Genomic DNA, 21,945 nt, shown 5'->3' on the forward strand with positions numbered 1-21,945 from the left:
AAATAGTAAGATAAAATATATTATTATTTATCATATGAAAGAATGAGGAAACTGAAGAATGCAATAATATTACAGTACGAGGTAATAGCAGTAAAAGAAGATAACGAAATAAAATAAGAAAAACAAAATAGAATAAGACAATTTAACTTTTTCTTTATCAGTTGTTGTTATTATCATTATCCTTCTTCCGTCTTTATCAAGATATGAGTCAACTGCTTCGGGTTCACGAGTCTGAATCCCTCGGGGGTTCAGGGTTCAGAGGGACAAACAAACAGACTTTAGTAATTAACTGTACCTTACCTGTCTTAATATATTTTCTTTTTGCGTTACAAGGTGGATATTTAATAGGTGCACAATAAACTAGCCACTCCATGGTAAAAAATACACACACATATACCAGGAGCTGACGTCATGGGGTTGGGGGGGGGGGTTACCTGAGGTTGGGGGGAGGTTACCTGAGGTTTACCTGGAGGGGGAGGTTACCTGAGGTTGGGAGGTTACCTGAGGTTTTGGTATCTTAGTCAGGGTATACAGGGCATTTTGTACCCTACCTGTGGGTACGATATGACTCAGGTACAACACAAGAATAACAGATTAAACAAAGCAAAAACAGAGAAATAAGGAATAAATTAGGAAAATACAAAATAAATCAATACAAAACGATAAAAGAGGAAGAAAATGATAAAACAAAACAATAAAAAATAAGAAAATTACATAAACCAAGGAGGTGGACTAGAGAGAGAGAGAGAGAGAGAGAGAGAGAGAGAGAGAGAGAGAGAGAGAGAGAGAGAGAGGTACGGATTATCGCCTCATCTGGACACAGGACTTCACGATGCCCGTAAAACCTGGCAGGATGTCAGGATTTCCACCCCATCTCAAGGTCCAGCAGCTATCAAGGAGAGGAGGAGGAGGAGGAGGAGGAGGAGGAGGAGGAGGCCAGGAACGATATGGAAAAATAGGAGGGATGGAGAGAAGGTATGGAGGAAAATAGAATGATTGGAAAAGGAAGAAAAACACCAGTGGTAATAAGAATATGGGAAATAAAAACGATAATAATAATAATAATAATAATAATAATAATAATAATAATGATAATAATAATAATAATAAAATAAGAATATTATCACTATTATCATTATTATTACCATTATTATTATTATTATTATTATTATCATCACATACAGTATTCACGTCACTAGCGCCTGAGTCACCACCAGTATTAAGGACACGACCTACAAGACCATAAAGCCTCCTGCTGGGGGCGTGAGAGAGAGAGACATGACACGGTAAGATGCCCAGATACACGCCACCTCCCCCGTCAGGAAGACTAGACTAGACCAGAGCAGACTGACCTAACCTAACCTGACTTTTTTTTCGTTTGTTTGTTAAAATTGTGGATGATGGTAGTGGTGGGATGGTAGTGGTGGGGTGGTAGTGGTGGTAGGGTAGTAGTGGTGGGGTAGTAGTGGTGGTAGGGTGGTAGTGGTGGGGTAGTAGTGGTGGTAGAGTGGTAGTAGTGGTGGGGTGGTTGTTCTGTAGTGGTGGTAGGAAGGGTGATGGTCGTAGTGGTGTGGTAAGGGGGGGTGGTAGTAGGGTGTAGTAGGTAAAAGAGGAGGGGGAGGGGAGAGGTTGGGTGGCGGGGGTGGGGGGTGGCGGGGGGGGGAGGGGTGGTAGTTGTTGTCCACATCGATAACGCCTCTGGCACAAGAATAGGTTAAGATAGAAGCTCCAACACGACCTATCTGAGGGGGATCTCCGGCACGCCCCGCCAGGAACACCGTCAGATACAAGGTCAGGTCCTGTGCTTCTGCCCACCAACAGACAGGCTACACGAGTCAATCTCTCGCCTTCTCTCACCGATAAGGACTCTGTTATCCATCATATTTACCTCCCTTATCTCTAGCATAGGAGGAGATTTAAGCCACGTTTACTGTCGCCTTGAGTACTGAAGAGGTGAATGGGTACAAGGGCGGCGTCTCCATAGGGCACCGCAGTGACTAGACGGAGGTGGTGGTGGTGGTAGTAATGATGGTGGTGGTGGTGGTGGTGGTAGTGTTGGTGGTGGTGGTGGTAGTAGTGGTGGTGGTGGTGGTGGTGGTAGTGGTAGAACGGTAGTAAGGTAAGAAAATCATTCTAGTACCTTACCACCACTACCACCAACACCATAACCAGCACCACACCACAATAACCACTACCACACCACCACACTATACCTCACCTGGATGCTAGAGTGTTTCCCTCCTCTTTGATACCCACCGCCTGTACCCTCACCACTAAGAGACCATCCTATAATAAGAAAACCTCTAACTAATAAAACCAAATCGAAAAAAAACTCCCCGTGGCGTATCAAGATAAGATCTAACCTAACCTAACCTAATCTAAAGAAAATCAATTATAACATAAAGTTAATGGATAATTTTGCTTATTATATATCAATTATTCAATCCCATTTTTTTATTAATTTCAATTTAGAGATAAGAGTGTCTAGTTCATCCTGGAAAAAAAACTAATAAAAAAAAAAGACCCTTCGGATGGTCACTGTAAAATAAAAACCTCGTAACTGGACAACATTCTGTGGTCTCGAAGCCTGACCAAAGCTCTGGTCTTACAATAGATAGATGTTATCAGTAAAACCACAAGACCGACCTTTTGACTTCAGGATACGTAGGTGGGGGGGGAGGGGGTGAGGCAGAGTGGGAAGAGGGTGGAAGGGGGGTGGAATGGGGTGAGGAAGGCTGGAAGAGGGGTGAGACAGTCTGGAAATTGAGGCAAGATGAGTAAAGAATGAAATTTAGGGTGACTTTGAAATCAGTGACCCGGAAACGAGTGGTCAAGAGAGAGCTCAGCAGAAATAAAAGGCTAAAAAGGGAGTGACGCTGAACAGAGTTCAACAGCCTATAATTACTAAAAAGGAATATCAAAGTCCATCAGACAGTTCTCTCCTGGGGCAGTGAGAGAACTCCAAAATACAGTCGACCTAATTTTTTAATACATTTTAATACAAACTACAATCACTTTCTGGTAATTTATTAGGAGTGTAACAAAGAATCCTGTCTCTATAGTAGCCTGGGGTGAGACTAGGAATAACACTAGGAGGTAATACTAGGAGGTAACACTAGGAGGTAATACTAGGAGGTAACACTAGGAGGTAACACTAGGAGGTAACACTAGGAGGTAACACTAGGAGGTAACACTAGGAGGTAATACTCACTCGTTGGGGTTGCTGTTGTTGTACTTGGCCGCCAAAGATCTCATGAGATCAGAGCAGTTTCTGTTCATGAGGGACTCCATCTGCTTGATGGCTCCTGGACCTCCTGGGAGGCCGCCCACACCAACACCCACACCGCCCAATGAGGCGGGGCTGAAGCGATCGTAGGCGGAGGGGATGGCGGCGGGAGGCGTGAAGGCGGGGTTGGGAGGCGTGCCAGGGAAGGAGGGCGTGCGGGTGCGGTGTGAGGCGGGGGACTTGGGTGACACAGAAGGGCTGGGGGTGGCGTGGGTGGCGACGGGGGCGTCACTGCCGGGGTCTGGTGATAATCTCTCTGACTTGACGTCGTTTGTGGAGTCTGATGGCATCTTGTCCTCCAGGCGGGCACCGTTGGGCACCTCGCGCCGCACCTTCTTGCGGCCCTTGGCGCCGTACGCTGCGGCAGCCGCGGCGTTAGCGGCAGCGACCGCAGCGTGTTCCTTGTCTTTGGTGATGGGTGTGTTGTTGTTGTTGAGCGCCAGGTCCTGGGCCGTCTCGCTCTCCGCCTGGTTACCTGCAATAAGACCATCAAGGGTTAACACGGGTCACCTAGCCAAGGTCGGGGCACCTAGTTACTCTGTTTTTGTCAGATTATACACAAATATTGTGGGAAATGATTATAGCATCACTCCTGGGGCACGTCCTGGCCCGGGGCAGCAGGGGGCGGGGTGGGTACAGGATGGGCGGGGTAAGAAGTGATGGTTCTGGGGGCGTCATCGGCACGCGCACCCTCCTCCACCAGCACGCGCCACCCACGCCCTCTACACGCACTCATATACACGCCCTGTACCCACGCACGCACCCTACAAGAATCATTTATTGAAGTAAAAGTACAAAGGCAAGAGAGAGAATACCCCAGGGTATGGGCAGGGTCGGGAGGGAGTCGCCCGGGCAGTGCCGCAGGTGGTGTCCTGACCTCTGCCATGTACTGACATGTCCTCGCCCCAGGGACACACATTACCTGGGTGTGGGGCACAGCTTGCCCTCTGCCCCATGGCGGGGATCTCGTGCAGGCGGGCACCAGCCAGCCGGCCCGACCAGGGGTTCAAAGGTGCAATTTAGTGCGAAGGGCGAGGGGTCGAGGCGATGTGCTGTGGCCTGGAGGGAAGGAGGGGGGGGGGGGAGGTTGGCTGAAGCAAGGAATTAAATTGTCCGGTAGCAAGGAGGACTACAACACACGGGCGTCCCCTCCTCCCCGACATGTGATCAGGGATGAGGTAGTACAGCTTGTGTGGCATCAACACAGTCCCTAATCTGCCGCCGCTTCGACCTGCCTCAGGGGGTCTCCGCCCCCCTCGGCCCCTGGGGTCCCCCCACCACAGTCCCCATGTACCCTTGACCCCATCCTCGCCCGCTGACCCGCCCCGCCACCGCCCTGACCACTTTTTGTGCCACCCCCTGCCCGCCTCTGTCACCCCCGGGCTCGACTTGGCATATAAAAAAAATAAAACTTCAAATGTTAACTTTTTTGTCTTACAGTTTGAATGTTGTATGAAGCCGTCGGTTATCATTCTGTCGTGAAACATTCAATAAGCAAAGATCGCCGCCGTTAAAAGAAAAATGTAAGTAAAAATAATATATTAGTTGGTAACATAATGACGTCAGTAAGCCACAACCAATCACCACGCACAGCCAGTCCTAAAGGAAAGCATCTCATCGCTCATTGGCTAAGGTTACGCTCTTGCAAACAGCATATATTTTACTACATTTTCGCTATATGAAAGAAAACCTGATAATATATACCTCATAATAAAAGAATACAGCTATAATCTTATAACATCCCTTGGGAACTGACATATATATCAAGAACACTGTAATTTAGACCCATTAGGGATACTTGTATATCTGGCAGGCGGGTGGCAGTGACGGGCCGCGAGATGAGAGTTACCTGAGGATCACTCTGAGTTCAGGCGTCACAGTGGCAGGTTCATCGCTCTTACTGAAGCCTGTCTTTTACGTTATCATTCCACCACTTAGACATATACCTTTTTATTTTCAGATTAATAGAAATTAGGTTTCGCATCCGTAAAATATGAGAAAAAATGTCAAATAATGAATAAAAAACACGTCCTAATAAACTCAAAATAAAAATGAATATAAAGAAAAAATAAAATTAAGGAAAATAAACCAAACGAGACCACTTTTACACACAAAAAACGAAACATCAAAAAAATAAATAATAAAAAAATCGGAAAAAATATAACACTCGTGAAATAAATAAAATATTGAAAAAACTATTATATTTAGGTTCTCATTTGACTTAAGAAATTCCATCATGGTGGCGCGGCATAACACCTGAACCACCACCATCACCTTGGGCTGGCCGAGTCACCCTTGATCCCTAGACCATCTTAATTACGCCGTCAAAATTTCACTTGTTATCGGGTCGTATCGGAATGCAGATGGGCGTGGTAGCTGCGGGCGGCACCTGTGGGCGTGGGTGGGCGGGTTGGTTGGTTGGCTAGGTCACCACCGCGCGCCGCCCACTTAACCCACACACACACACACCAGAGAGAGAGAGAGAGAGAGAGAGAGAGATCCTTAACTAAACTCTATGTAATACTTAAAGACAGAATTCAGTCCTTAAGTCCTGTATTGACAGACTGACAGACTAACTAACTGACTGATTCATTGACTGACACCTTAAATATCGACTGACTGACAACTGAAACTTAACAGAAAATGCTTAAAAAAAATCATCAAAAACCTGACATTTCAAACGGAAGGAAAAACTAAATAAGCATCCAATATGGCCGCATAATTACACTGAGACTATACCTTAAGTAGATACATTACAACATCGTTAATTAAGGGGCAAAAAACGACCTAATGTGTGTGTGTGCGTGTGTGTGTGTGTGCGTGTGTGTGTGTGCGTGTGTCCTTCATAAGGGATGCGGGGAGTATGATTGATGCTCCTCCTATGCTCCTACAATGCTCCATGATCCATTATCCATCAAGTATCCCAGCTAGAGTGATAGAGACTGGTGGATAGGTACTTTTGAATGGCCTTGGATAGTATTATATATCCCAGGATAATCGTCCCATGTTGTGGATAAATAGACATGGATAATAAATATATACCTTTGGATAATCATAATCTTCTTGTGGATAGGTTGGATAGATACAATAATCCCAAGCCTGGAGGAGATGGATAGATTATACCAACTGGGTTATCCTCCTCACCATGGGTAGTGGTGTATAGCGATCTAATTATATCGGTGTAGTTGGTCTGTCTGTTGCCGGGCGCCTCACACCTGATCCAGTGATGACCATCTGGACGACGAGAGGAAGAGGAGGGAGAGGAAGAGGGAGAAGCGGAAGAGGAGAGGAGGGAGAAGCGACATAGGAGAGGATGAAGAGGAGGAGGGAGAAGAGGAGGAGGGAGAAGAGGAGGAGGAAGAGGTGGGAGAAGAGGAAGAGGAGAGGAGGAAGAGGAGGGTTAGGTTGTCCACTGTCCGTCCACTCTTCATCTGGGTTGTGTGTGTGTGTGTGTGTGTGTGTGTGTGTGTGTGTGTGTGTGTGTGTGTGTGAGGGCACGGATGGCTGCTTCTCCACCTGTGATGCGTTGACTTTTTTTTATAATATAATATCGTGGTTATTGTTGTAGCTTCTAGAGACATAGTTACTATAGTAGGGTTTAATTCTGCAGGTCGTAGTTAAGTGGGTTGAAGTTAGCTACTGATTATGCAACGTAGTTTTTTTTATATCAGTGCATGTTGCAGGTAATGTGGGTTAATTAAACAACTAAGGGGCTACCTGAGAGCCGTCCTTCTCAACGTGACGTAGTTGTTGTTGTTGTAGTGTGTGTGAGGCAGGTCATGATGAGGTGGCCTGCGGGATGCTGTGACCTCTGGCCCGCGGCTCACGACTCTAGTCCCGCTACAGATGCCACAGTGGTCGCCTCGGGCATCCCTTGCAGCGGCCGCCGGGTGGGCACAGGGGCACAGCGGTCACCCCCCCCCCTATCCTCACCTCCACCCTACCAGCCGCCCACCTCTCGCTCCCTCTACCCTGGTTGCGCCCCCGGCTACCGCAAGGGGCGCGGGGTCACCCCAGCCTCGCTAGCGACGTGTGGCGGAGACCCCGCACACGCGTCGTCGCTCTCAGGATCCCATCACGCTGACGAAGGCTCACCTGTTCACCTTCAACACCTCCGTCAACTAACCACAAAATCATAAATCACAAGAATTTGCAATATGCCATTGCTGGTAATATCTCCTTCAGTACCTTCGTCACGTGTAGGTCGGGGGCAGAGTGAGAGGTGCTCGCCAGGATCTGTCAGCATCGCCTGGCGTGGACGGTATTCAGAGCGTAGCTGGCACATCACAGCGGCCTGTATGTATAGGCCCTGGCGGCTCACGTCATGACGCTGCACTCCACAACCCGGCGTCTATTGTCACCAGAGCCACGGGCAGTCCGCATCTCCAGCGGCCTCCCGACGTTTCTACCAACACCTTGTCACTCAGAGGTTATTTGTCAGACAGTCTCAGCTGGAGTCCGACGTCCAGTGTCCCACTTTCCACTCCAGTTGGACTGAATTACTCACCACCGCCACCGGTGCTGTTGTCACCTCCATCATCAACGAGGGAATAACACCAGTCGACAGTGCCTTCCACCCCGACACGGCCATCCCAATAAAAAAGTACGACTCTTTCCCTCGTCAGACACCGGAGGCCTTCAGAGAGAACCAGCGACGCGTGGCTCCCTTCAGACCAGACCTCCCCTGGTGGCGGCTGTCACCACCCTTTCTATCAGCCGACCATAGCGACAGACATCAATAGCCGCCCAGTCAACCTCTTGCCGACCTACAAAGCCACCCATCCACTACACACAAGCCAGTGTTCATAGTCCCCAACTGTTTACCACATCTATGGCCATCACCTATGTACTCACAGCTGCTAGCAAGAACGCAGGGTTCAAACAACCAGCTATGAGCTGCTCTCCTGCCGCCTACAGTGCCTGTCTCCGCCCACCACCATCGCCACCCACAGAGCTCCTCCGGCCCCCCCCACAACGTTTCACTCACCGTTCCTGCAGGTTAGAACGCAACGACATTCACCCCGCAGCATCACCTTCGTCTAGAATATCACCACTTCACCACCCACACACGCCGCCCTCTACCAGCGCCCACACAGCCACCTTCCACCACCGCCCACAGCGTCTCCCCACCACCACTCAGCCGCTCCCGCCGCCCACACGACCCCCCTCTCCTTCAACCGCCGCGTGCCACCCGCTTCCAGTCATGAGTGTAAGCTGGAAGAGAGACTCACCGTCACATACTTTCAATTACCGCTGTTGACCCCGTTACCTCCCACCACCGCCGTCCACTACCATTACGGCCACCATAACTCTGCGGCAAACCAGGCGACCTACTCCCATGACCACCGGCCTCTGACTAGTACCACGACCTACCTGAGTAAAGATGACACAAGGCTACAATGAACAAGAACTATGCCTAGTCAGTGAGAGGCTACCATGATCGGGAATTATCATGATAACCCAGATATAAAACTACCATAGCTACTGCTCACCATACTACCATATACGTCACAATGGTACCTCAAGACCAGACTCACTAATACCATGAAGGATAGATGATCCACGCTTATTCTACGTCATTAAATTACCATGAAATACTATGATCTCCCGTAACACCTTCAATCATCTATTACCCCAAATTGAAAAACAAAAGATAAACGCAATAATAAAGTCAAAATCCAATCCTCTTCCACCCCTCCCACTAAAAAAAAAAAAATCCCAGTCTCACAAGAACTCACACCTCCTCGTAGTTCCAGAGCAAATGCAATGCTTAGTTCTCTTATATTCCAGGTATGCAAATGGATCCTCCTGCAGACAATATGAGATATGGAGGCATGAGAGAACAAGAGACGATTAGATTCTCCTCGCACCAGGCTCGCGCTCGGCTTTTGTTTTGGAATGTGGCCCGGGGTCAAGGCGTCTATGGCGTCCACCACCTCCCTCCATCCATCCCTCCTTCTCTCTCTACCGACCTTAGGGAGTTTCGCAGGGGATTCTCGACCCTTCCTGTCACCTGCTCTGTTTTGTTCAATATTATCAATGAATTACTATACGTGTTGGGAAGAAAATATAGCTGCTTTCATGATAGAAGGAGAAAAAAAAGAAGTCTAATTTGTAATAGTAATAATAATAATAATAATAAATCTCAATACAAAAAGTCTACCCCGAAACCCTTATTTAACCTCACCATATCTTAACTTCTTCAACAAATCCGAGTAGAAGATATTTATCAAGATGGTTACTAGTCACGCGGCGATGGGGAATATCGAGAGATAGAGCGTGTAATGATGAGGTCGAACCATTGTTCTCGAGGTGCCGTGGCGAGAGGGTGCCGGAGTTACGAGGGTGTGTGGGGGGGTGGCACAGTGGGATGATAACTCGACCCTGCTTCATAACCCTCGGTCGAAACAGTAGGGAGCATCACGCCTCCATGTAGTGCACCTTCCTGCTGTGTACGTCCATGAGTGTGTTGTGTACGTCCATGAGTGTGTTGTGTACGTCCATGAGTGTGTGTGTACGTCCATGAGTGTGTGTGTGTGTACGTCCATGAGTGTGTGTGTGTGTGTGTACGTCCATGAGTGTGTGTTTGTGTGGGGGAGGGTTCACGCGTTCGATAAGAGTTCGAAACACTTCACAGTCACTTTATCATCCGATTGAACCTTTGTTTACGTGTCGGAACATTACTCGTGAAGTGTGCAGAAGCTGTAGGGTTTTGATGTGTACAATTCCTGTGAACACAAAGCTGAAGGGGGGGGTCTATGTTTATACAGCCGTGTGTACTTGTCCGTGGAGTGTACACATGCTTGCGGTAATCTTGTAACATTGTGCGTGTGTGTGCGTGTGTGTATGTATGTATGTATGTATGTTTGTGTGTGTGTATTTTCTAATCGCCAGGTGTGTCTACAACGGGTGCAATTTCCTGGCATGTGCGTGACCAGAGGCGTGTCCTGAGGTTTCCACGGAGGCGTGTGTGTGTAAGGGGGGGTGGCAGCAGCCTTCCCCGTCACGATCTTAAGTTTCCCCAGGGCATCCCCGCCCCAAAGACCGAACACTCCTTTTCCTGACTCTTATCTCCGTCAGCGCCTTCCTCCCGTAACTACTTCCCCTCCAAGCTTCTCTTGTTTACTGATTTCCTCTAAAAAAACTATTAATTATCCTCCAACTCCTTCAAAATAATAATGAGAGAACCTTCACTCCTCCAAGAAACAGCAAGGTGTTGTATAAGGTTAGTTTGCATCTCCGTCAAAATGTCTAAAATTCAACTAACGGAGGAGCCTCACTGTTCCCCCAAGGACCAGAGAAGGACCTAGAGACTTCACATTATCCCACTGTATCAGGAGAAACTGTGCCTCTCCAACCTCCTATATTACCCGAAATCACCCCGACACACATACACACACTCTTATCAACTAGAAATGAAAATTACACCTAACAATCCCTCCCCCTCCTCGAACCCTTGTGTTGTTATGTTTCGGGTCACGGGAGAGGCGACGTGTACTTCATCCACACCTGCATGTCTTCTGGCACTTCACAGTCCCTGCGTTAAGTGTACAGGTGCTAACTTAAGAGGCTCCGTCAAGACACAAGCTCCTTAAAGACACTTGGCATATTTATACCTCCTTCAAGATGGTCGGATATTAGTCCTTAAATACACTCGCATTTCGGTTTGTTTTCGCCTTGTCTGCCGCGTGGATGATATCAATCGGGTTAGCACTATTATGGCCTGTGCATGGCTTACACCGCTTGATTATAGATATTTCGGCAAGCTATCGATAGCTCTCGTGGAGGTGTAAGTTTGAGCGCTAACTGGCGGCTCACATGCAGTCCTCAACACATCCCACAAAAGGGCGTCTATATTTCGCCAGTCGACACAAGAGACACAGAATTTATAAGGCCTTTGGATCTCACAGGAGGTATTATTAGTTTAATCTTGACTACATGATTTGAGTCGTGGCTGAGGTAAAGTTTTCGATTTTCTGACTTTGGAGAAAACTTTCGACTCTGATCAAAGTTTACGACGGTAGAAATATTTCCTCCTTTTCACGGATTTTAAAACTTTCTCTCGTTGTAGGTAAGATGAATATTCTGTTATCCTTTACCTGTACATTCAGGTGTGTGTGGGGAGCATCACCTGATTATTAATAAACTCATGAATAATATCAACTGGTTTTTTTCTTCTTCTTACTCTACAATGGTCAGACCCGCAAGAGTTATTGATTGAAAATATTATTTCAGGCCCAGTGGTCAAAGCTCTCTCCCACAATCCATCACTCACTCCTGTCTATGTTTATATCTGTTTACTGATGATTTATGAACCTACCAAGTTATTTATTGACATCATTCCTCGGGTCAAAACAGCTTCCGTCTTCTACTCAAACACAAGATGATTATTTTGGTGTCTGTGTGTAAAATATATAGACCACAGACGTGTATATTTATCCTATAAGTATAAGGTCTTGGTATACCATAAACAATGACGTGGGCGATGATATATGAAACGAGAGAGGGAAGGGGTAGCTAGGCCGACCCCTAGTGAGCGGATGTGCAAACAAGACTGTGTGTTCCAACGCTACACCTCTTCTCATTTCCATATTTTAATGAACATCTTTTATTTCCATTCCTTGACTTTGAGTTATATAAAGAATACTTCTCTTTATACTACAACAAGTACGGTATGGTATTAAAGGTGTTTTAGTGAGTGGGGGATGACTTTAGTCTTAGTTTTAACAAGTTAATAAAGTCAGATGAAGGAAATCGGACACCAGCAGAGGGAGGCGAAGGTGTCCCAGCAGCTTGTGCATGGATGGTGAGGAGGTGAGGGAGAGAGAGAGAAAAGGTGAGGGAGAGAGAGAGAGAAGGTGAGGGAGGGAAGGTGGTAGGTGTTGGATGTATTCTCACAGATGCCACAATAAAGGTAGAGGGTGTATGCGTTATGCTCTGCGCCCATTGTTCTGGCTCGTGTACTTCAGCCAGAACGATGTTTACTGAGACGCTGTTCAACCTTCCGATAACATGGTCTTAAAAAGGTAGATTAGGTTAGGTTAGGTGAGACGGATTTACACAAGACATATGTACTGGAAGTCTTTGTGTATTTCCAGTCACAGAAACATATAAGACTCAACTATTGTTTTGTTTCATAAGCATTTTGTTGATAGATGAAAATAATCTCGTTTAAAGACATAGATTTTTTTGTTGTTGAAAATATTACAGAAATCCGTACAACATTTGTCGGCCCTTTATATCCGGACATATGACACATATTGATCAGTCTCAAGCATGTCTTTGTGTGTGTGTAATAGAGACAACAACACAGAGGACGACTGACTGCTCACTACCACAAGAATCTGCCTGCCATGTGACCCTCCTTAGTGATGCCTGCTGTACCGTCAACCCAGAATGCCCCGCTGCTGGATAATGGCGCTACTTATGTGCGTCCTCTGTTCACCGTCGTTATCGAGAGAATCTGAAACTGTACGCCAAATTAAGGTGTAAGTGTCATGGCGTCTAAATGAGCCATGACACACCTATGAGTTGTTTTGTTTATACAGAGAAGAATGTCTGTTTCTTCAACGTTGCGCCCTGGTTCTTAACATGTGGATAAGACTAAATAAACTCCGGTATAAATTGTTGATTACGGAGATTACTCTTATATATAGTAACATTCTTTTTATCAGGAATGTGACGAGGTGGACCTTCTACCCGCCTCTATAGATTCCTGACAACAATGAGTCTCCTGTCAGTGAATTCGTCGTCAAAGGATCTAATTCCCTGTTCAAACAACACAGGGAAGCGAACATGTCAGCGGCTGCTCTCTTGCAAAACTGAAAAAGGACTTGAAAGGTAGTTTATGCAAAGTGTGATTGTTTAAGATGATAAGGAAGGAACAAGGAGCTGCTCTTTGTGTTAACAGGAGGTGAACTTGTGCCGAGTTAGACGCTACTTGATGTAAAGAGTCGTCTGCTGCGACTTTACGAGGAATAAACTAATTGTTGTCCGAGAGTCTCATTCGCGTCCACCAGATCCAGAATCCTGAAACGAATCTTAAGGAGTCGGAGTCATTAGCATATGAATCAATGGAGCTAAATGTCCGCCTTGACACTCGCCAAAAACTCGCACGAGATCTTAATGATTTGACTCGAGAACAGAAGCTTGTTGGAATTTAGATTAACATCACTAAACCGGTGCTGAAAATCGCTGTGTCAAATCAACTTCTGGTAGTTTTTTTCCCCTTCTTCTTCTTCTATTCAGTTACAAGAACTATAGTCCACTTCCCGGTACCAAGAACAGGACGAGAGAAAACACCCGATTGAACTAAAACAAGTCCACCTGAATCTCGACTACCATGTCCATCAAGTCTAAACCAAGTACCTATAAAAAAAAAGACTTCAAAAATTAAATCTGATTTGTTGTTTAAGCGGAGTACAAGTGTGTGATGGAGGAAGAATTAAACTTATAAAATAAAGCAACACTAACACTCAACCACCACCACCACCACCTCCCAGCTTTGATCACTGGTGATACATACGACCCTTCAAGGATATAAGTTCGACCAGGTGTTTAGGCGAGCTGGACGAGGCTGTGAGGTGTTCCGAGCCGTCAATTGTCCAGCGAGACGAGCGGGAACCCCCACACTCACCGCTGCAGTTGTCCGCACTTATCAACAGGTCCTGGTGACTCGTCCTGTTCCACCTGTCCCCCACCACTACCACCACGGAAGCCTCACATCACCTCAAGACACAGACTTTAAAATTGTGTTTTCCTTCGTAATTGGAACATAAATTTAACTTCTTTTCCGCAATAAATATTCTAAGATCAGCGACGTGCCCTGAGTCCTCGAATTCTGTAGGAAGTAACTGATAAGACTACAAGTTATAGCACAGAAGACCACTAAAGAGTACTGGAAAACGATTGAGTCAAGATATTTGTCCAAGTTATTAGAGACAAGAGTTTTAAAGAAGCTGCTGATTCGATATGATGTAGTGGGAGTTAATGTTGCTTCTACCCCTGCAACACCCAGTCGGCGGCCTCCTCCTCTCCTCATACTTCTGATCGGTCTGTGTCAGCTTTTGAACCTCGTAAAAAGTATTCATAACAGCTGGAATGAATAGGTCTCTTTAATCTATCTCCTCCATTAATGTGTGTTGTCTGAGAGCACCGCGTTAGTGCCAAAGATTCCCTGGGTTACTGTCAGAGCTGTAACCTAACTTAACCTAACCAAACATCAGTCAAAGCAATTAACAGAATGGAAGGAAGAGATAACAACAAACAACCCAATAAAACTAAACGACCTGATACAACCAGACGAACGATCAGACATTAAGTACCTCGACCCTCTTAATCGACCCAACAACCCAACACCAAACCTGACGTCGCTGATAATACGCCTCTCTCTCTCTCTCTCTCTCTCTCTCTCTCCTCAAATATCACCAATTCCGATCAACAAATAACTTGAGTGAACTGTCGACATCACTCGGACCCACCACCACCACATTGACCCCTTCTTCCCCTCTAGCACCGTCGCCGGCAGGAACCTCGCTGGACACACAGGTATATTAATGAATGTGACCACCAGTCGATGATCGGGTCCATGTTTAGTTGATGATCCACGAGTCCGGGACGATCAAGTCAGATTAATGCAGTAGACTTCTCTCGTCCTTTGAATAATAGATGTGGTGAAGAACTCTCATCTTATCCAGCCAGGGGAGACTAGGTTGGTATCCATCATCGTCATTGTCATTATCATCATCTTTGTCATCATCATCATCATCATCTTTGTCGTCATCGTCATCTTTGTCATTATCATCATCAGCGTCACCATCATCATCACCATCTTCGTCGTCATCGTCATCGTATCTAAGTTAAATTTATTCACAGGTGAGAAACATCTTGAGGAACTTTTGATCTTGCGGAAATAAATGAGAGACAGTGGCTGGTATTGTGAGGTTATGTAGATGAGAATTCCTTAAGTAATACAGGTTGACTGACTCTCTCCTAGTACAGATTGCATCATGTAGTTGACCTGACTACTCTTAGCGTTTGATCTGACCTTTCTAGCTTTTACCTGGTTCTCCTAGCTCTGATCTGGCTCTTCTAGCTCTGAACTAACCCTCCTAGCGCCCAAACCACCGAAAGAACGCTCCCAGCAGTTGACCTGACCCTCCCAGCAATTAGCCCGTCTCCCGGAGCCAATGGACCGAGGCTGATTGATGGAGGCACTCCCAAACGATGTGACGTCACCCGGGGCACTACCTTGAGGCACTGGGCATTTGTGGGTATAATATTAACTCTTTTGACATGAGACATTCCGGGTCTTTTACACTGGGTATACGACATTTACACTGGATATACGGCATTTACACTGGATATATTACCCACATTTACAAGGGGTTCGTTGACCACATTTATGCTGAATATTTTAACATATTTACACTATATCTTGGGTCACATTTACATTCGGCATTCGTCTCAGTTACACCGTATAAATATATATGACTACATTTACACACAAAAATCTTTTATTATATGTACCAGACATTTACATAATTTACAGAATATATTTTAGGCCATTTACACTAAAAGTTACCCGTATTTTTACACCATATACTGAAATGTGTTTTACGGTTTATTATCAAAACCAGAAATTTACGGCTTTTTCTTACAAGATTGAATTAATTTTAACATTTATATTAACATGAACACTAAAAATTAACAGCTTCAAAACGATAACGTAACCTCTAGAGTAACATTAAATCGGGGTTAAGAGAAATTGATCATCGTACTCAAAGGATTAAGTTATTATATTCTAGAGGTTGATTCTTCGTACTCAAAGGATTAAGACAGTATTCAATGGCTTAAGAAATCGTACTCAAAGGATTAAGACATAGTATTCAATGGCATAAGACATCGTACTCAAGGATTTAAGACATCGTACTCAAGGATTTAAGACATCGTACTCAAGGATTTTAGACATCGTACTCAAGGATTTTAGACATCGTACTCAGGGGCTTAAGAAATAGTACCCAGGTGTTGAATCTTCGTACTCACTCAACAGGATGCAAACTACGTGCATGAAATAGTACACAAACGTAGTTATATTCGGTGTTTTCGCGTAGTTAGGATAGACTAATAACCTTTTAGATGTAAGTAACGACGTGAATTTATTCATCTAACAGGAGACTAACCACGTCTGTAATAGCGAATATACGTAGTTATACAGGTATAGTAGATATAATTAGGTATATACGGTATATCTACCTATAGGAGTATTCATAATAATTCTACATCACTAATACCAACATAAATGGCTCAGGTAATTAGATACTACCACACCTGGCAAACTTAACAACCCAATTCCTTCCTGTCTTAACCCGTTCATATGTTATATACGGTAAAGACATATACTCAGACATTATATAAAATCCGAGAGACAGCCTTACAGGTAACCTCCTAAGCCAACAGGTTGAAAAGACGTATTAGTTGTTGGTGGAATTGGAACCGTCAAGAGCTGTCTAGTCACTGAGGTGTGAAATAACACAGCGATGCTTTGAAAGGATTTAATGTAAACTATACCGAGACGAGAGTTGAAATGGAGGTTCAATCAGGGTTGAAGGATTAGGTAGTAAGGTTACATGTTTCGAATCAATCCCCCTTGATGTTCCTAATCCTTATGGGGTCCGGAGAGATAAGATAAGATTAGTGATTTGAATGCAGCTATAGATACCAATCAGGAGACTTGGTGATTTTAATGCTACTGTAGATACCAATCCACTTAGCGGGTGATTTGTCTGATGATCCTGTAGTTACATATGATCGTTTAGATGACCCGAGCTCATACCTTCACTGCCTTTGTAAAGTTAAAATGAGATAAATTGATTGATTGGAGAGAAGGATTAGTAGGGGTCACGTCATCAGTGATTGGTATTAGTGATGATATACGTCATTGAGATTGTAAGTATAGAAGTAGACGCGATTTATCTATTTGTAAGTAAAGTGGATCATAAAGTGGATAGATCAGTACACTTTCACCACTTAAGATGTAGCCTTCTTGTACTTGAGAAATCTAAGGTAGAGTCCCGTACCATCTCGCATTTCTCAATTCACAACATTACGAATTTAGGTAAGAAATAAACTACTTTACTTTTGAGTTTATTCTACGACTCAGGATGTCTCTTATAACAACAGTGATCAGTAGAGAACGATAGAGAGTGTAGGGACTCAACTGGGCTTGGGCTTCTCAACTTTAGTGTATTCTGAAATCATACACACACACACACACACGCACACAACGCACCCACAAGCTCAGTACCCACACAACGTCCCCACAAGCTTAGTACCCACACAACGTCCCCACAAGCTTAGTACCCACAAACCCCCCTACATCCACACAACACCCACACCACTAACCAAATATATATAATCTACCGTCTCTCTCTGGGATCACTGGAGGAGACAGCTGTGGGGTCGCGGGCGTATATTCTTTTATTAACATCAAGAACATTACAACACAGTGTTTTGGTTTGTGTGTACGTCTCGTCCTGTGGTAACACTTGGGGGCATTCCTTCGTCTCACCCGGTGTCTTGGGGCAATGATGTCCATTTTGGGTTAGATTAGGTTAGGTTATTGACTAATTATACATAATAGTTTGTGTAATGGCAGTTTTGTGGGCTTGAATATTTATCTACACTCAAGAGAGATCTGGTTAGGGTTGAATGTAGTTTTTATCTGTTTATTGTACTTGGTTGACTTTAAAGACACGGGAAATGTCTAATTCATTTAAAGTTACTTGTAAATAAAGTACAGTTATATATATATATATACAATGATTTTTCTGGGGTACGATATAGTTTCTTAGTTATATCATCATTATATTCTTCAAGACCGTGTATAACTCTCTCATTTCTACCCAAAAATAAAGTACTTCTCTCCTCAAGTGATCTAACACTCAAAAGACGTAATGCGGTATAAACACACTCACTCCAACACACAGGCATAAAGGTATTTCAATAAAGAGATTCCTCAGAATCTTAATCACTCCCTCATTAGCATCTCTAAGTTCCTACCGGAGGGCTAAAACCGGCCATCAATATCCTTCCGTCATAGTATTGGTGGTGATCACTCAGTCCTCTGCCTATGGACCCACGCCCCTACGGAAAGTACAGGGTGGAGGAGGAACCACCATAAATCCATGGGGTAATCTTAGGCTCACTACCGCCTCTACCTTACTGCTATTACCACCACTGTATAGGGTCTAATCTTCCTTAGTAGAATCGAGTTGATGTTCTTTTGTTTGTAATGTATAGGTAAAGAGGGATCTCATATCGTTTATAATGCATAGACAAATGTTATGGTAAATACGTCTTGTTTTATGAGTTTTAAACATAAAAATTAATGTATTAATTGATTTTGGTGTTCCTAGAGCCACGTTTTACACAGAATTCAATATTATTTGTTCTAAATAATCTAAAAAGACAAACAAACATGTAGTATATAATATGAACCACGACCTAAGCTCTTTTAACAGTTTTTCATTTGTTTTCCTCACTCAACACTCCTTCACCCCGACACTCACGAGAACATCAAGTAACTCAGACCTTCAGGTAAGACTCCAGCGGGTCTTGTCTGCTGCTTAATAACTCCGCAGTCTTATACTTTACAATAAAACCAATATATTTTCGCCTTAGTAAGAAAGGTAATTATGAGGGTTGAAAATCTCCCGGCTCATTATCCAGGTAGATACAGGTAACACACACATACGAGGTCTTCACCCATCAGGTATCACCAGGTATCAAGGTGTAGAAATGACAAGAGACTAATGAAATACCTATTCACTACCACCTCCTCCTCTTTCTGCTTCTACAACGTTATTTTCGTCTTCAAGCAAAAGCCTTTAATTTATGACACGGCCGGGATGAATGTAAGTTTATTTACGACTTGATAAATAAGGAACATGGCGTTAAAGACTGGGGCCCTCGGCTTTCGTCTCCAGGTGAGTCACGTTTTTACGCTACCTCGGAGGCTCGTGTGTGTGCCGCTGGTAATTGTTGATTTATTAAATAATTGACCCTAATTATTTCCCTAATTTGAAAGTCTAATTCATACGACTTCAAGCTAAGAAAGAAGTATACATATATATACATAAACACGAGAGGTGGTATACATGATGTTTACGATAGTTGATGTATAGTGGTGGTAAACAAGACTAGAATTCTAACTCACAATACTTTATGTGATCTTTCTGTCCTATACATCTTGCTCAGGTTTCATATCTTTAGACACTTGACTCTAAGCTGAGGGACTTAACCTTAAGATATAAATTGTCCATTAAAATGTTAAACCACATCATGGACTTCAGGTCGTGAGTGGATTTTTTTTTCTCAAGTTACAAGTGGATCATTGAAGTGCACTTAACACTATTGAGTTCAAGATCGCTTGTTAAGTAATTAGAATTTCGATGATGTAAATATAATATCATTGGATAGACTAAGTTGTTAAGTACGGGGGCTAGACTTAGAACTTGTAAATATACCTTTAAGTAGAAGTAAGAGTCTTAAGTATATATTTAGCTACAGGTAGACCAGGTTAGTATTTTCTAAACCACTGGATTCATGAGGTGTAAAACCGATCCACGTCCAAGTGTTGGTTGACTGAAAGACTCACTATACCCAGAGCTCAAGTGGCTGTAATGGTGTATCTATAGTAACGTGAACTGGCCACTACATCACTCAGAGTCAAGACTGTAACTTCATCTCTACCAATAAGTGACCTCAGGTGTACGCCCCTCACCCATGTACAGAGTTTCTGATGGTGGGGTTGACACATCTCTCGCCATTCAATCAAGTTACACCGACCATCACCTTCGTTATAAACCATTGTTAAAGGGAGGATTTTACGGCTGGGGGAATCGTGTATCTACAGGAGGTTTGATTACAACTTCTATGGGCCGAGGTTAAGAGTGAACATCATCCATAAGTGTCATGTTTTTAGGTCAACATTAAAACAGAATCCTAAGTCCACAAAAAATTGAGTTCCTCTGGAGTGTAATATTTCCTTCGATTTATAAGTTGTTTTGATATTATTTCTAATTTATGTATTGAGAAAGTCTTTTGTGATAATTGTTGTGGGGTGTATAGTGTGATCTGATAGAGAGGTGAGGTGAGGGTCAAGAGATCACCTGTGTGGAGTCGAACACATCAGCCACAACAACCTACATTATCCTCACTTGAAATGTATCTAATTCAGTCATCATCCACAGAGACCATTTATCATACGTATTCACTATATTTGGGGGGGGATTTATGTCAAAGTTTATGGGAGATGAATTATATTTTTCTACTTTTTTGTTCTTAGCATTTAAGTAAGGGTTCGTTTAGCGACTACGAGTGGAAGGGGACTACCATTGTTGAGCATTAGTGGAAAGTTTCATTACGTTTAAGTTAGTCAAGTGAGAAAAAATTTGACTTACGGGAATGGTACCAAGGCGACTTACTGGAATAACACCACTTGGGCCAGACGACAGCACCGGGAGTGTCGAGATCCGTCATGGCTCTCATCCAGCCTTCCTGACCCCACACTCTCCTACTTGACAGGTCAGCCAGGGTCAAATTTGGGTCACTTACACGATGACCACAACTTGACCAGAGGATAACATACAGGTCAGGTGTCACAGGTTATTAAGGGTTTTGGAGGAGGGCGGTCACACTATTCAAAGGCTGAGAATTGTTAGGTTGATCTGGTTGGCACGAGGCACTACTGTTTCCTTCACCATAATTCTCTAAGAATCCACGTATAAACAACTCACTCCACTGGCATCACCACATACAAGATTCTTCGTCAATAAACCACAACAATATTCTTGAGAGTAAGTAGTATAATCCAAAGCACAACTCGGGGGTATGAAGAGCTCTTCCAGCTTCCAGCGCCGGAGAGCGATCACTACCACTTGGGGAGTAACGTCCAGGCGGCGTTCCAGAGAGCGGCAGCCGCGGTGCACTGGGAGTGAGGGACGGAGGGGCGGTGTGAACGGTAAGGCGTCTGCCGCACGACTGTCTGCTCTCGCTACAGGTGAGCGAGCGCAGGTACACTGGACGGTGGAGGGCAAGGGGCGAGGAGGGGGGAGGGAGGGAGGGTGTTTGTGTGTACGTGTGTGCGTGTGTGTGCAGGTCCGCCACGCTAGTGATGGTGGCGGTGGGTGCGTGTGTGTGTGTGTGTGGTGGTGAGGCCAGAGGCGGTTTGGATACCATCGGAGGCGGGTGTGTGGCGTCGCTGCCGCTGGGTCTGTGCCTCCATGGGTCCTCCCTCACTACCTGCTCCATCTTACTCACTCCACTCCACATACCGCTCACATTACTCACTCACCATTACTTAAATAACACATTCTCCTGCACTACAATATAAGGTTTTTATGATCATATATATTTGTAATACTCTACACATATTGTGAAAATTTTAATATATCAAAATGTAATCAAGAGAATTGTTGTGTATTACAGAATCTCTGACTTGTTGACCCCTGACTGTTGATTATAAATTATTCCTGTACCTGATATTTGAGGTGTGTGTGTGTGTGGTGGAGGACCCCAGGTGTGTGTGGTGGAGGACCCCAGGTGTGTGAGGTGGAGGACCCCAGGTGTGTGAGGTGGAGGGAAGGTGGCGGCAGAGG

The 21,945-nt window shown here is 44.6% G+C and overlaps 1 protein-coding gene across 2 annotated transcripts in view; it reads right to left on the minus strand.

Moving 5' to 3' along the window:
• LOC121875219 (nascent polypeptide-associated complex subunit alpha, muscle-specific form-like) overlaps positions 1–21,318 on the minus strand; it is a 59,634-nt gene extending 38,316 nt beyond the window's left edge. Inside the window, exons 1-2 of one of the 2 annotated variants that reach the window (XM_042379682.1) lie at positions 20,773–21,318; positions 3,212–3,761 (exon numbers count right to left, since the gene is read on the minus strand). In XM_042379682.1, the coding sequence (XP_042235616.1) occupies positions 3,212–3,761; positions 20,773–20,836 (614 nt within the window). In that variant the 5' untranslated portion in view covers positions 20,837–21,318. Of the gene's footprint in view, positions 1–3,211; positions 3,762–20,748 lie in introns of both variants that reach the window. The other variant, XM_042379681.1, reaches the window with a different exon arrangement.
• Between the last annotated feature and the right edge of the window lie 627 nt (positions 21,319–21,945).

The sequence above is a fragment of the Homarus americanus genome, unplaced genomic scaffold (assembly GCF_018991925.1).
Source record: "Homarus americanus isolate GMGI-L3 unplaced genomic scaffold, GMGI_Hamer_2.0 scaffold47865, whole genome shotgun sequence".
Classification (NCBI taxonomy): Eukaryota; Metazoa; Arthropoda; class Malacostraca; order Decapoda; family Nephropidae; genus Homarus; species Homarus americanus.